At 44.3% G+C, this 17,167-nt stretch overlaps 1 protein-coding gene across 2 annotated transcripts in view; it reads right to left on the bottom strand.

Moving 5' to 3' along the window:
• Positions 1-857: 857 nt before the first annotated feature.
• Positions 858-17,167, bottom strand: part of LOC133356387 (contactin-3-like) — a 158,028-nt gene continuing 141,718 nt past the window's right edge. For both annotated transcript variants that reach the window (XM_061573876.1, XM_061573875.1), the window contains exons 19-23: positions 14,881-14,996; positions 12,960-13,146; positions 9,390-9,502; positions 7,842-8,010; positions 858-3,496 (exon numbers count right to left, since the gene is read on the bottom strand). In XM_061573876.1, the coding sequence (XP_061429860.1) occupies positions 3,387-3,496; positions 7,842-8,010; positions 9,390-9,502; positions 12,960-13,146; positions 14,881-14,996 (695 nt within the window). In that variant the 3' untranslated portion in view covers positions 858-3,386. The remainder of the gene's footprint in view (positions 3,497-7,841; positions 8,011-9,389; positions 9,503-12,959; positions 13,147-14,880; positions 14,997-17,167) is intronic.

The raw sequence follows: 17,167 nt of genomic DNA on the forward strand, positions 1-17,167 counted from the left end.
TTACTTTTGAGGCTTAGGCAATTGGGAAATAATACTTATTACCCAGGAACAATTTTTTTGTTACACATTGTATAATCAATTCCAGATTGTTTTTGGGAGTGCAGGGGGGGAGGAGGCTGACCCCGTGACCCTATCGAGTCCAAGCATTTTGGTTCAATATTTAACACCAGTGGCAGGTTTTCCGCAAAGTTCACCAGTTCCGTGAACGCCCATAACCACAAGACGAACTGTGCCGGTGAGTTGTCCACTCCACACTTCACTTCAGTGACTCAGCCACACACCGCTATTGGACCAATCCTCCTGCAACCACCAGACGAGCTACGCAAGCTGTCGTTTCGCCTGTACGGGTTACGCAGCACGTACTGTGTCGAACTTCTTTCGCACCGTACGCAGCCAACCGTGCTAATCGGAGGTGTAGAGGGGGGAAGGACAACGAACTAAACACATACACAAGGAGCTCTGCGAGAGTTTGACGGGGCTGGACAATATGCAGTTCAGCACGATCAAGCCATTGCCGGTCACAGCCTTACCTCGCATGCACTCAAAGAACACCTGAGCCCTGGGGGTGAGTGTGGGGGGGGGCAGAATGCGTGATGGCCAACGCCAGATCGCATCGTTACTCATTGCGTTTGGCATTAACAGACTGGTTTGAATTCACATTTTTTGGGGTCTTTCGGTAAAGTCACGTAGATAGGTTGAACGAAAATAACAAAAATAACGACGACGTTTCGATCACAACACAAGCGATCGTTTTTTTTTACTCCTGATGACGATCGCTTGTGTTGTGATCGAAACGTCGTCGTTTTTTGTTATTTTCGATCAACCTATCTACGTGACTTTACCGAAAGACCCCAAAAATGTGAATTCAAACCAGTCTGTTGATGTTAACACGTGGTTGATCAACACAGAGTTGATCACACAGGCTTGATCAACACAGGGTTATTTACATCGGGTTGATCAACGCATGGGCTGATCAACACGTGATTGATCGCACATGGTTTATCGACACAGTATCGATCACACTAGGTTGATCAACACAAATTTGATCACACAGAGTTGATCACGCAGGGTTGATCAACACAGCGTTGATTAACATCGGCTTGATGAACACCGGGTTGATCAACACATGATTGATCTCACATGGTTTATCGACACAGTATCGATCACACTGTGTTGATCACACAGGGTTGATAAAATCTGTGTTGATCCACACAGGGTTGATTAACATCGGGTTGATCAACGCATGGGCTGGTCAACGCATGATTGATCGCACATGGTTTATCGACACAGTATTAATCAACACAGGGTTGATCACACGGGGTTGATCGAGTGATAAGTACTCGGGGTAGATGCTGGAGGTGATACTGAGATGCAAAGCTTAGCCTTTGGAGTAGGTCTAGAATTTCACCCGCTCGAATGGATGTTGTCATTCGCGAGGATGAAAGTAAATGCTTCCCCCTGTTTCAATGTAATGTGTGTGTGTGTGTAGCCAATCTTCCACTGCGGCATTTCAACCTTTGCCAAAACCTTCTGTTTTCTTGTAATAAACGGAGTGCCGCTCAAGAAACGTGTATTTCCATTTCCATACTACAAGCTGCCGAGAAGAAAAGAATGACGCGATATAATCCACGAAATATCGTGTATTCCCCGTTCATATTCTCCGTTCATACTCTACCGGGCAGCAGCAGCAGCACGTCCCACTGGGCCAAGACCCCGGGCCGACCCCGGGACACGCTGCTGCTGCTGCTGCTGGCGGGACGATGTCGCTCGGCAGGCCTGGGAATTACCCAGGAAGAGCTAGAGTCTGTCTATAGCAGTGTATAGTGTAGTGTATAGTGTAGTGTATAGTGTAGTAGTGTATAGTGTAGTAGTGTATAGTGTAGTGTATAGTGTAGTAGTGTATAGTGCAGTAGTGTATAGTGTAGTGTATAGTAGTGTATAGTGTAGTGTATAGTGTAGTAGTGTATAGTGCAGTTTTTGTATAATGTAGTAGTGTATAGTGTAGTGTATAGTGTAGTGTATAGTGTAGTGTATAGTGTAGTGTATAGTGTAGTGTATAGTGTAGTAGTGTATAGTGCAGTAGTGTATAGTAGTGTATTGTGTAGTATATAGTGTAGTAGTGTATCGTGTAGTAGTGTATAGTAGTGTATAGTGTAGTGTATAGTGTAGTAGTGTATAGTAGTGTAGTGTATTGTTATGTATAGTGTAGTAGTGTATAGTATAGTAGTGTATAGTAGTGTAGTGTATAGTGGTGTATAATGTAGTAGTGTATAGTGTATAGTAGTGTATAGTGTATAGTAATGTATCATGTAGTAGTGTATAGTGTAGTATATAGTATAGTAGTAGTGTATACTGTATAGTAGTAGTTTATAGTAGTGAATAGTGTATAGTAGTGTATAGTGTAGTAGTGTATAGTAGTGTATAGTGTAGTAGTGTATAGTGTAGTGTATAGTGTAGTAGTGTATAGTGTAGTGTATAGTAGTTTATAGTGTAGTAGTATATAGTGTAGTGTATAGTAGTGTATAGTGTAGTAGTGTATAGTGTAATAGTGTATAGTAGTGTATAGTAGTGTATAGTAGTGTATAGTGTAGTAGTGTATAGTAGTGTATAGTGTAGTAGTGTATAGTGTAGTAGTATATAGTGTAGTAGTGTATAGTGTAGTAGTGTATAGTGTAGTAGTGTATAGTAGTGTATAGTGTAGTAGTATATAGTGTAGTAGTGTATAGTGTAGTGTATAGTAGTGCTGAAGTCTGTCGCCAGGGAGAGGGGGGTCTGGACGTTCACCAGGACCAAGCGGACTGAAAAACGAACGTACGAGCGAACTTTCGTGTTTTTGAAAGTGAACTGTCAATCATTCCAACATTCATTGCTCATCTTTAAAAAGAACAAATAATATATTTTCCAACTATACATACTTGTGCAAATAAAATCAATATCTAGGTGTATGCAATTACTGCGAATTCCGAATGTGAATCGTTGCGACTTAGTACGACATCAATTCAGAAAGGAATAAAAATGTGTCTGCTACTTGGAAGTTGCCACGAACATGAAACACTCGACCATTGTCCAGTGACCACAATGAAGAGGCGTGAACGTAGCTGATTCTTTTTGGGTATAAAACATGTAAAACAAAGCTACTGCAGTAAAAGTACAGTAGTTTCTGCGATTTGATTTTTTATTACATCTTGTTTTCGTATATAGGCTGAATGAATAAACAAGCATTTTTTGTTAAAGGACAGCTGCAAATTCCAGGTATATCGTAATAATTAAAATAAGCCATGATTAGTCCAGTGCAATTTCAGGTTCCTAAAGCTCTACATAAGCTTAGAATCATTTTTTTTTTCCGCTGGGAGGAAATCCATCGATGCGATCTTCATTTTGCAGATTCACGGTAGAGAACCCTGTGTCGTGAGGACGATAGCCAGGATGATGAACAAGACGTGCGCCGGCAATGACGGGCCTCTCTTCGATGTGCTGGAGTTGCCCGCGTTTGCGTCTGCCAGACAGAAAAAAAAAGACATCGAAATTAAAAACAGCTTGAGAGAGGAAAAAAACACGCACACACGCACGCGCGCGCAAAGACGTACACAGCATTCGACTCCACGTGGTTGGAGTTACCGTTTTGTGTCATCCCATACTGAATTCAGCCAGATCACAACAACGTTCATGCACTCACACAACGACAACAACAACAAAACCGCCATTCGCCACTAAGTGGCGGTGGCAGTGACGTCAACACGGCGCTTGTGCCAGGCTATGTGCACTTTAAGGTCACGTGAAGTGTCGAACGGCCGCTGGCTGGCAGGAGGTCACGGGGCAGACCCAGCAGGTGCCATGGGTTGACTGATTGGGATGACGGGTTGACTCACTCGATCACACACTTACCCACTCACACATCACCCACTTACCCACTCACTCACTCACCCACTTAACTCATCACACTGCAGGTCAAAACACCCAGTTTCTACTTCCCTGCGCGTAATCGCTCATAAAGTAAAAGCAGGCAGTTTGATTTATCCAGCGCTCACTTGCTCACTCATGGCGGGCAGTCATCCCCATATCATTCTTCTATTGCTGCTACTCATCCATTTATTCCTTCGCCTGTGTTGAGGACTCGGCCTAACAGATTGACCGGTTCATCTCAACCGTATGACATTCAGCCACCAAACCGCAGATCACAAGAACACTCACCCACTCACACATCACCCACTCATTCACTCACACTCACCCACCCACTCATCACACTGCAGATCAAAAAACACTTATCCTAGCTCCTTCACTTGCACTGCTCTGCTTTAGGAATTCCCTCCCATCGTCTCTTTCCCCAAGTTCCCATGACTTTGCTCAATTAAACGGACGCGTCAACACGTGAACTCTCATCCATTACAACGTTAAGAGTGCTATTGTTTCTGGCCACTTGGCATGAAAGCCTCCCCATGGAATCTTCAATCATGGGAGTTGCTTGCCCACGCATTTCATCACACCGGTCGGTGACTGTTTGTTGGGTAATTGTGCATACCTCCAAGATAATGTGTTAAGTAAACACGAGCAATACAACTATGGCGATTGCAGAAACATAAGGCTACAGAAGCGGAGGTCTATCCATTTCAACACAATGGTTGTTGATGGGACCTGTCATTCCATTTACTTAATTTACCCCAACACCTGCTGATCACTTGAAGGCACTCTAGGACGAGTGGCTGTTCACCTCGTCACGAGCAATCTACAAGTGACGCAATCTCTACGGGCGCATGCGAAAAGTTTACCGGCTCTTGTGCTCAAGTTTTCAGAGCCCAACACGTTTTAACGTAGCCTCACAAGAACGCCTGAGCATGCACGTGCCACTGGACACGTGACACCGGACACGTGACCAATTGTCGAGAGTCGCACTGGCTGTGGGGTCACCACGGCGTGGCAGTTGAAACAACGGCGCAAGTTTCTTGAATCGTCACCAATAACCCACCCACCCACCCACCACCACCACCTCTGTCCACCCAGCAGCATAAATGGATAGAGCGCACTGAGTCGATCGACACGTGCGCGTATGGTGAAGTAAAGTCTGGGCAGCACCGCCTCGTATTCATTTATTTATTCTACATTTATAGAGAGCGCCTAGGCACCGCGGCGCTTTGCATACTTTAAAATCGGCAACTACAAAAAATGAAGGCCCGACGAATGAGTGACCCGTCACACGGATGGGTCATAGGGGAGGGACGGGAAGGAGTTGGAGGGGCGAAGGGAAGGGGATGGGCAATGCAAAAGAGGTGAGGCTTTGAGAGAGTCACGAAAGGAGGATTGAGGATGGGGACTGCTTAATGTACACCTCTTCTGAGATGTCTCGCTGGAATGGAAGAGTAGGCCAAATACACTTGAGAGCTCGCACTAACGGTGGCCCTTCCACCAGCGGTGGTGTGAGCGAGCTGATCCAGGGCTGCCAATGTATCCGTATTTTCAGTAATTACTAAAAAGCGTCTCGCCTTCGCGTTGGCCCTGACACACTCTTATAGCACCAAACGCACGCACCCACCCAACATCAGAACAACTGACTCATGTTTCCATCGACTCAATAAAAGTTCGTTCATCCGGCATCAGCGATTACATCTTTAAAATCAATTACATTTTAGTGGTCAATTGAGAAAGTGCTACTCTGCATTGTTATGAAGTTGGTAAAATATAGCCTGAGATACATTTGAACAGTGTTCTAATTAAAATTATGAAAACAATTTTTATTTTATTTTATGACGCTGGATTTATGATCCTAGGTTTTACACGCATCATAACCTGTTTACTAGCATATGTTATCTTCTGCACCGTTTCACTGTTATAGATTTAGTGGGTTGGAAAGCAAATTTAAAATGTAAATGGGCCAGAAACTACAAAGTCCTGCGACCCATAATATGCCCCCCCCCCCCCGAGTTGTACCCTGTGTGAGACACACCACCTCTCAGATGTGGTGTTAAGAACGCACCATGACATACAGAGCTAAAGGGCAGTAAACTAACAACACAGTATCAGTAATAAACAAGATAAGTACACCAATCAAAGAAATCAACAGCTCGAAATAATGATGATATAAAGAAAATACTCTCCTCTGATTTCTTGGTGGAATTAAATATTCGCGTGTATATGATTATGTATAGAGGTAAAGAGCTAAAGGTGCAGCACTGAAATTACGTTCTCAAGCCACTGACGGTGGAAGGGACTCGACTAGTAGGAGCTGTGTAGAAAGGCCCTTCAGACGGTACTTTTGCTCTACACTTCAACGTTGGTGCACTACCCTTTACACCATGGCAATCCCTCCTTTGCTTACTTGCATATTTGTATTCAATAATAATAATGACATTTAAAACGCGCCAGATTTCCCAGACAAGTCAACAACTCAGAGGCGCAGAGCCAAGCTCAGGGCTGCTCGAAAGCCCTGACCCAACACAGATATACGAGGCCTTTAGATGTTTCTTACAAGTCAGGGTGCATTTGATGTTGCGAATGTGCAAAGGGACAGAGTCTCGCACTGAGAGGGCGACAGCGGAGAGCCGAAGTGAGGCTGTAACAGTGTAGATTTGAAGTTTTCGTGACTGCAAGGATCCATACTCTTTGGTTTTTTCGGTTAAGTCACGTAGGTAAAAAATACAAAATAAATTAAAATGAAAACAAATAAAATTAAATCACGACGTTTCGGAAGCAACACAAGCAATCGTCATCAGGTGTTGACTGCTCCAGCAAAAATTACCTACGTAACTTAACCGAAAAAACCAAAGAGTATGTAACAGTATAGTTTAGTGGATAGTAGTGTAGTGAATAGTCGTGTATAGTAGTGGATAGTAGTGCATATAGTAGTTTAGTGTGTAGTAGTGTAATGTATATTAATATACTGTATTGTGCAGTGTATAGTAGTGTAGTTTATCAGTGTATATTAGTGTGGTGTATCGTAGTGTATTGTGTATAGTGTAGTGTACAGTAGTGTATAGTGTTGTGTATAGTAGTGTGCCTGAGGACGGCTGCTGGTGTTGTGGCCGAAACATCGTGAGAATTGTTTATTTTATTGTTTTATTTTTATTATTTTATTATTTCCCTTCTACGTGACTTTACCGAAAAAACCAAGAAGATGAATCCCTGCAGTCACGAAAGCTTTAAATCGAAATATAGTGTATAGTAGTGTATTGCATAGTGTTGTGTATAGTGTAGTGTATAGTAGCGTAGTGTATAGTGATATGAGGCTGTAACAGTTCGACACCTCGATGTTCGAAGCTAATTTTGATTGACGCATGTACGTATGCATAGATTCACTAATTAGAATCAATTCTTAAGCACACGACACACGCATACATCACTTATTAACGATTTATGTAAATTACATGCAAGCAATATCTTACGATAACATCCAGGGTAACAGAGGAAAAACAAAATATGAATAAAAAAATAAAAATCCAGACGGTAAAATCAAGTGAGAAAGAAGAATCGATGCTTGAATTGAATGCTGTTAGCAAATTGTGACAAACCATGCATGCGCGCGTGTGTGGGTGCGTGGGTGTGATTAATCGCGTACGTATTTGTAGCGGTCGCATGCAGGCTGAACACGCACCGCATATTATTTATTTGCAAGGCAAGGGACACGGCAAATCACGGGGCCTCCGAGCTGTGCAAGAAACGCGATACATTCGGCCGTGTTCTTATTAATTGAGGTGCCACGTGGACGAACATTGCCGTAGGGAGGTGGAGAGAGAGAGAGAGCGGGGGGGGGGGGGGGGGGGTCAGTGAGGAATGATGTGCTCCGAACAATGTGCGGATGCTGGAAACCACCCCCAGCGTGTCCGGGTTAACGAGCAGTGCATTCTGCTCACCGGGGTTAGTCCGGATACGGAGCTGGGGACTGGCGGGGCCCTCTCCATCCTCGCTGTGTGCCCTCACTTGGATGACGTACGTTTCGCTGTCAGGGAAGGTCAGCTCCACATATGTCTGGTTTGTCACGATCTCCTTCAGCGTGGTCCCTTCGAGCGAGTGATACGTGATCTGCACACACGAGCGGCCAAACACTCACTCGCGCCTTGCTGGAATTTGTGCGCTCCGCGTTATGAACTGTCGAGAGATCAACGCAGCAACTCAACGGCAATGTTTCCCCATCTATGCATTCGATCTCAATGTATAATGCACGCAGATGTTACCGTACTGAAATGAGCAATGTGTGGTGGTCGTGTGCGCTGGTATTCTACCTGCCATAGAAATTGGGAATTTGCACCACGAGCTCAGATAAGTGGTGAAACCACTTTGGTTATAATATGTGGAACATATCACGATTCATTTCACACTCGTACAATGTTTGGTCGAACACGTGCTATCATTAACAAAGTTGCATATTCTTTGTATGCATATATTAAAATCTGCTTACTAGCTTCTGATTAATGGTATATACAAGCACGTGTACAGAAATAGCACTCTGCGATTGTGCCTATATATTTTGTCCACACTCTAGGATTAACCCTTATCCATGCCTTTCAATGCTGCCTTGAATGTAAGATATTAACGCATTTACATATGAATAGCAATCTGCTGTGTGTGTGAATAGAAGAGATTACCAGAGCTGAAAATATGCACCATTTTAAGTCTCAAGCAGTGCTATTTGCTATTTCATATTATCTGTATATTAATCAGCAGCAAGGCTTTATAACACCAATATTGGGTTATATATCATGATAATCAGTGTGTGCTGTAGGCAAAGAGGCAATGTGGCTTTTGTGAATGCAGAAATGAAACAAAGCATCGTGTATATTATTATTCACGATCAATTGAGGGTTACTGTTGAAATTGCGGTTCAAATCAATTGTAATATCAAAAGGCAATGGCACTTGCATCCCAGTTAACAGGTCACGAGATGCATCGTGTAGCCCAACGGCACTAAACCGACGTGAGAAATTGGCCGCAATAGCAGGGTTAGAGCAGGAGGGCCAGTTAGAGCAGCAATTGTAGCCTGTCCCTCTGTAAATATTGCTCTAGCAAGCAGATGCACTGTATGGAATCAGCTTTTCCCGTTCGCTGATCGTGCAATGATGTCACCTCACTTTGATAGTATCGATGGGCCCCTCTTACGCTATCGATATGCATCTGCGGAGGATACTGCTGCAAATATGCAGCCTCAGGGAGAATTTGAGAGAGAAAGAATATAAATATATAACGTCTAAAATAAATATATATTTGATTGCGAGCGAGCGAGCACATGTGCTGCTTTTGTGCGAACGCATGCATTAAGAAATTTGCCCGTAATGAGTAAAGATTTGTTGCAATGGCAGCGAGTCTCATAATGACGGAGCTGCTTTGTCAGACGCGTCCTATCACTCATCCCACTGTCTGCCCCCATCCCGTTGTATTTTGCAATCGTCGTGCTCGCACATTACCCTGTATCCCGTAACCGCAGACTCATCTTCTCTCGCGACGACGTTCTCCCAGTCGAGGGTCACTCTTCCACCGTCGCGACGCAACTGAAGTCCAGATGGCGGTCGGCTGGGTGCTGTGGCGTCGGGTCAAGTAAGGACAAAACATTGCATTTGTTGGGCGCTGAAATGCCCCAGCATCTCAAAGTGTCTGCGGTGTATTTGTTTTAGCCTAGGGACGTCCCCTCCCAAACCGCCAATGACACCTGTCCCTGTGCGGCGCGAGGTGACACAGCAGTGGCTTGCAAATGGGCATTTGTCCGTCAGTAGTGGGAGGTTTTAGCCATTGGTTATTCCAGTGAAGAAATATTTTTTAAGGCATATTTTCGATTTCAAGCTTTCGTGACTGCAGGGATTCATCTTCTTGGTTCTTTCGGTAAAGTCGCGTAGAATGGAAATAATAAAATAATAAAAATAAAACACAATAAAATAACCGGTCTGTTCTTCACCTGAGGACGGCTGCTTGCGTTGTGGCCGAAACGTCGTGAGAATTATTTTTTTGTGTTTTATTTTTATTATTTTATTATTTCCATTCTACGTGACTTAACCGAAAGAACCAAGAAAAAGGCATATTTTGTTTACAATTTTTTGGCGAATTTTGGATCGTGATGCCGGTGCGCAGGGATCACCCGTTTTTGTTTTTCATCGTACACTGTGATGCAGATGGGGCACGAGTTCACGGTCCACGCGCCCCGCGGTATAAACTGGCGCGGCTGGAGGGGCTTCAACCGCAAACCGTCCTCAGCAAACAAGCAGTGGATGCGCTCACTCCCATCCGGGCCATGTCGCGAGTAAAAACAATGAAACGAAAACCACAAAAAACAATCGGTCCACTGACGTGGGCGCGCATGCTTGATTGATTGAAAAGATTACGGACAGCCTTGAAAATTATTGCTTTCCATCTGATATTGATTGCGTTCGTGCGCAAATGTTTATGGGGAGACTGATGACGGAGACCACAGGCACGCTCCCATCATGCACAGCTACAATTGGTCGCTCGATCCATCGGAAGACTGCGCCAATGCACTGGTTCATGTGAACATGTCCCAAGGCTCTATTATTTTAAATGCATTGGAATGTCCGTTTCTTAATAAAAGATGCCATGCTTTTTTATGTATGCATACACACGTATATTTTGCTGGAAAGGGTAAAATCTTTTTTTTTATATTTTTCATACTTTGATACTGGACAAAAGGTGCCATGATGTAGCTGCTCACCCCGAGCTATAAATGCTCTGATATGTGCATTGTCTTTGTGCTGTTCGCTTTTTGGTGTTCTCTGGTCGGACACTGGTGAGACTAGGTCATAAAGAAGGCTGTCTCTGGTGTAGGCCAATCATTTTCAAAGACAACGCATCATATATTATCAGAGCATGTTTCATTGCATGTTCACCACAAGTACGTGTGGTTAATGCGAACTTGATTCCTTGCAAAATGTTTTTGTTTGGTGTTTTAACATCTTTACAACCTGGTTTATTGCCAGAAAGGGTAAAACCTATTCTTATTTTGAGAACGCATATGACCGTGTTCCCCACGATGTCTTGTGGGAAGTGCTGTGGGAGTACGATGTACCGGTGCCGCTTAAGTGCGCTATCTGGTCAACTCTATTACTAGAGAGAGAGCTGTGTCCGTATTCTTGGTGTTAGATAAAGTCGGTCACTGTGTCGGACTCCGCCAAGGGTGCGCTTTGTGTCCACTCCTGTTTGTGATTTCCATAGACACAAGATATCAAGGCGCAGCCGAGGTATGGATAGTATCCAGTACGGGGACATGGAGGTGACGTGGCTGTTCTTTGCAGATGACGTCGTCCCCTTTGCCTCGTCAGTCTGTGATCTCCAGCGTTTGATTCCGAGCGTGAAGCGGCTGGAATGAGGACCAGCACCTCCAAATCTGAGGTCGTGGTTCACTCCCGGCAGACGGTGGAGTGTGCTCTCCAGGTGAGGGAGGAACAGCTGCCCTGAGTGGAGGAGTTCAAATACCTCGAGGTGTCTTTCGCGAGTGATGGTGGTGGGAGCGGGAGATCGGCCTGCGGATCGGTGCGGTGTCCACAGCGTTGCGGGAACTGTACCGTTCCGTGGTAGGAAAACAGGAGCTGAGTTCTCGAACAAAGCTCCGTCGATCTATGTTCCCACCCTCACCTATGGTAATGAGCTCTGGGTAATGTTCGACAGGATGAGATCGAGGGTGCAAGGGGCGGAAATGAGGTTTCTCCGCAGGGTTGCCGCGATCACTCTCCATGATCGGGTGAGGAGCGCGTTAATCCAGAAGGGCCGCAGAGTCGAGGTGCTGCTCCTCTGGGTCGAGAGGAGCCAGTTGAGGTGGTTCAGGCACCTGGTAAGGATGACCCCCAGTAGCCTCCCCCTGGAACTCTACAAGGGCAGCAGCACGTCCTACTGGGCGTAAGATCCCGGGGCTGGCCCAGGACACGCTGCTGGTGGGACGATGTTGCTCAGCTGGCCTGAGAACGCCTGGGTATTCCCCAGGAAGAGCTAGAGTCTGTATAGCTCTTGATTAAAGCTTTCGTGACTGCAGGAATTCATATTCGTTGGGTCTTTCGGTAAAGTCACGTAAATATGTTCAAATAAAATAACGAAAAGCAAAAACTACGATGTTTCGATCGCAACACAAGCGGTCGTCTTCAGGAAAAGCGGGGTTGGCTTCCAAAGGCAAACTGTTTATGAGGGTTTGAAATGGGCGTAGCCCAAATGTCAGCAGCCAATGTTAATGCAAGTGGTGGGCAGCCAACCCAACGGTGGTTGGTTTTGATTGGTGGAAAACCAAACACCGAAAAAGCGGCTGTGAGAAACTAATGAACCATGTCCATATGGTACAATTAATAATGTGTGCACGTGAGTGTAATTTACGAAAATGTTTTTTTTAGATATATTTGCCCCAGGTGGTACAGCAGTAAAATATGTGGCTTGCAATCGAAAAGATGCGAATTCAAATTACCATAAAATGACTACTGCCTTTTATTCAAAGTCAACCCCACCATAGAAATATGAAATTTTATTCACTGGCTCAGAGCTGTTTATGAGTGGGTTCCCTTACAGCCATTTATTGGAAACACACTTTCATTTAAATGTATTCATCCACAAGCGAGCATCTGAAGTCAGGAAACTGGACCAACTTTGTCATTTTAAAATAAGTTTTAAAGTTGCTCTACTCCGCATTTGTGCCGTATCACTCTCTGATGAGCGTCCGTGCTGGACTGCGCATTGCGGGGCACGTTCAACATTTCCCTCCACATGCCACGTGCTTCTTCAGCAACCGAATTGAAAAAGCTTGCAACACGCGGAGCTTCGCACCAAACGGCATCCCGCTTCGCTCCGCGTGCCTGTGAGATGATTCAACAATTCAGTTGCTAGAGAGGCTCCCAGCGCGTGCCGGCGAAATGAAACGTCAGACGTCATGTGGTACAAAGCCCGTGGCGCAGTTAACTGCGGTGGCTCGCTTGCGACGAATGGAAAAATCGAACCCTCCGTTCGGCAAAAATACAAAAAAAACGGAGAGTGTCGTGCCATGAAATTCCTACGTGATTTCTTGGTGGTGACCGTCGTTACTTCACTCGGGGGTCCGACACCTGCGCTGTTGTAGGCGTGCGCCGCGACCTCGTATTGCGTGTTGCACTTGAGCCCCGAGATCCGAGCGGCCGTGTCCGAGCCAGCCACCCTGATCCTCTCCGCCGTGTCCTCCCTCTCGCCACTTTTCCAGAACACAATCTGAAGGGGGCAAAAAAACAACGGGATTGTCAGAAATGGGGAAGAAATAAGGCGACCGTGCAGAGACACCTTTCCAAAAGCAAGGACACAGCAAAGTCATCCTGCGTGATGGGTTTTCATATGCGGGGCTACAATGCCGTTCGCAAGTAGCCAGTACTTTGTGTTCTTTCTCAAGGTGCCAGAGTGAGCCAGCTATTTCAGTTTGCCAGTGTGTGTGTGTGTATGTGCGCATGCAATTTTGTAGAATGCAATTCGCCTGCGAATGTAGACAACGCTGTCGTGTGTGTGGCCTTGTTTAATGACACGTGCAATGTTCAACAAACTTCAAGGACAGTGCATACATTATCGGAGCTATGTTTTTTGTTTGCATTATGACTGCAGGTATTGTGGTCTATGCAAACATGACTTCTTGTTAAAAAGGTGTCAGTTTTTTTGCCACATAGAAGGGTAAAAAAACAATTATCATATTTTTTAACTGGCAAATGAGGTTCCAATGGTGTAGTATGGCAAGTATTCAGCAGAGCAGGGGGCCACCGGCCCTACCCTGCAACACTCCGTGACTAAATCTAGGTAACCGGCAGATATATAAAAATAATAATATATCCTTTTTGTTTTGGGAATACGGACTGATGCATTGGAATAAATTCTAACTGGAACAAGAAAACAAAGTTAATTCGGGAGTGACAAAAAGTACATTGAATATCAAAAGTAACAAGACTTATGCCTGCTGTGTAATTTCCCCATAGAGCCACTCGTAAAATTTCAACTATTTTACAAGTAATAAACAACAAAAATATATACTTAAGAATGCATCTAAAGTAAGGTCTGTGAGACTTTCAATATCTCCCCATTTTAATCAGCCACCTGTCAAGGATTGTAGTGTTTTTTTCGGATTTACTTCAATTTGATGTAGGAACGTGTTTTGCTATTGCTTTGATCATCTTAAGGTAAAGCTCTGTATTTGTCACGAAGAACAATATTTTCAGAAAATAGTCTATCGACTGAAATGCTCCTTCACGTAGTGAGGATAACACTGCAGACAATAATATGATATGGCTCCAGGGCAGTCCAGGTGGCTTGCGAGTTTAAAGCCTGTTTGAACACTACTTTGTGCGGAAGTCAACTGTGATGGTTGGATCAACCCTCCTCCGTCATAGGAATATGGAATTCCCACCACTGGCTCAGGGCTGTAAACAAGATATAAACAATGCCTCGATGCTCATATGAACAGGAAATCACTTTAACCACTTGGAAATTTCCCGAATGACTTTACCTCCTAATGCATTCATACAGCTTGCATTTATACATATAATTCTTATTCCACAAATATTCTCTTCCAAGACGTCTTGCCAGTGTGGAAGAGTAGGCCAAATACGCTCTTGAGGAGTCATTGAGAGCTACCTCCAGTGAGCAAAACATTGCAGGGCTGCACCTCAACTACTTTTTTGTTTGTTTATTAAGAAATGTGATTCAACGAATAAAAAGTGGATGGTTAATGTGGTATTTATTCTCTACGTCAGCAGTATGAGCCAGTACGACTGATATCCCGGCTTTGAATCTGGGGCAGTGAAAGTGATTAAACGCGGATTTCAATTGCAGAAAGGTGTTGCTCATTCACCAATTGCTCAGCAAAACGCAAAGCGATTACAGGCTTGCACCTTGACCTTCACCGCGAACAGGAGATACAAATGCATTTATCAACGCCATCAAAATCTGCTTTCGCATCAAACTCACTTCATATCCTTGCACACGTTCCAAGCTTGCATTGAGTGGAACTGGTCTCCACATCACCTCTACTTCCTTGGATGACAGGCTCCTTGCAGTCACGCTTGATGGAGGCACGTTAGGTTCTGGAGGCGACGCATTGCAAGGTGCAATTTTTCAACGTGGCAGTTTCATGACTAATTCACGTGGCACACACGCTAAGTGTTTAGGTGGCAGTACAGGCACACACACACACGTGCATACATGAAAAGAGACATTTCTTATTTAAATAATCACACTTTGCCTTAAAAATATATAAATGAATGTATTAACATAGACATATAAGAATAACTCACGTTCATTGACAAGGAGGATAGAAGAGCATCTCTTAAAATATAACTGATCTACCACTGAAATGGCACACTTACCCATTTGGCCATGTATAATTTTAACTTTTATCCTTTACGTATAATTTTATGGACAATTAAAATTAATACGACCGCATATCTTCCCCATCAATGCAAATCTCTTTTCACGCAATTGATTCCCACCAAAATTTACTTCAAATGCTTTAGGGCACATTTTTTGCCAAAGATGGGTAGCTATTAAATGACCACGGACCGCACGACTGGTCCTTAGATACAGGTCTCGCCTTGGCGTCTGGTGCCTGCCCAGAAGCAATATCCCATCCATAGCTCCGTGTGGTTGGCACGTGCCCTCCCAAAGCATCACAATGAGCACCGTTCTTTGAATCCAAACCACTTTTCGATATTTAAAACTCCAATACCATCGTGAAAGTAGCCAAATCCACGCCAAGGTCTCTGTAAATGTCACAAATGTGCTCCAGCAATGCTGAACGCACACAAGGCCAGCGGCAATGGCAAGCCATCCTGGCGTACACACACCTGCTTTGAGTCGGAATAGCTTTCACAATTTAACAAAGTAATAACGGCGACAAAGTTGCCTCGCTTTTTTTGCAAAGCTGGCTCAGGCAGAGCGTAGAACAGCACGCTTGCTCGAGACCATACATGCGGTTATAAAAGACCTTGGCACAAATTGGGCTATTTTCTCGACGCTCTTGGAGTATGAAATGTCAATCAGCGGTTTGGATTCAGTACACGGCGCTCTTTGTGATGCTTTGGGGCAAAGTGTCGACCACAAAAGCCCTTGGGATGGGATTTTGTTTCATTTCAGACATCAACTCCTCGGCGACCTTTATATCTGAAGAGGTGTCATATACCCTGTGTTCATTCTTCAGCTTCTTAACTACCCTTGGAAAAGTCTGCTTGAAAGCGTTAAAAGTAAAACATTTTTGTTTGTGTGAAAGAGATCAATTTTGTGAAAAGAGAGTTGCATTGATGGGGCGTATATTCAAACGTGTAGATTTTAATTGATGATACAATTATTCGTAGAAGTTTAATGTTAAACTGTATATCGTGAACAGGCTAAGCCTTTCGCTTTTGTGCCAGGCCAGTCTTATATGAAGGTAATAAATAAGCAGACCTGCATGCTATCTCTGACATATAAATACAAATCCATTCAGTCCATCAGCCTATTGATTTGTCCAAACCAATATTATCAAGCAGCATTTGTCAAAGCATGTTCTGCACCGGTTTCTAAATCCTGGGTCTCATTAGCAGTGAGGCTCGTTCAACCAACGCTGCTGGATTACTGGATGAAATTGACAAGTGCACTTCATATAAACTCTGATGCCCCGTTGAATGTGAAACTAAGGCCCGTATTATTACTTCCCGTGACTTTACCGAAAGAACCAAGAAGATGAAACCCTGCAGTCACGAAATCTTTAAATCGAAATTTAAGGCCCGTACACAAGCTCATTTCATGATGCCGTGGAGAATTATGGGTAAACGCGAATACGGTTAAGAGCTCCATTCTGTGTCTCCACATATAAATAAAATACTTGTACTCCATCAGCCTATATTAAGATAGCTTCCCTCACTCCTTAATTCGGAGGGATCACAGGCCAGGAAGAATATCCTCATGCACTTTTCTCGATACAAACAAATACCGTTTGTCTGGCTGACTCGCTGACTGACGGAAACAAAACAATACGTTTGGCTGTATTTCCAGGCTCTTTCGGGAACCGCATCGTGCAATTTCCCAATCCCTCAATCACCCCTTGTCCAGAATGCATGGAGTCAAACCTCTAACCCAATCCACGTCCTGTCAGGCAGCGTGTGTCCACCCCGTCAGGACTCAGTAAGCGCGGCAGCGCAGCGCACCTCCCACCGTTGCAATAACAACAATGGCATCAAGATATTTCCCACATTATGACTGTAATTCTCTGCATTCATGT

This window comes from Lethenteron reissneri, chromosome 54 (assembly GCF_015708825.2).
Source record: "Lethenteron reissneri isolate LAM-NWPU_2019-01 chromosome 54, ASM1570882v1, whole genome shotgun sequence".
Taxonomy (NCBI): Eukaryota; Metazoa; Chordata; class Hyperoartia; order Petromyzontiformes; family Petromyzontidae; genus Lethenteron; species Lethenteron reissneri.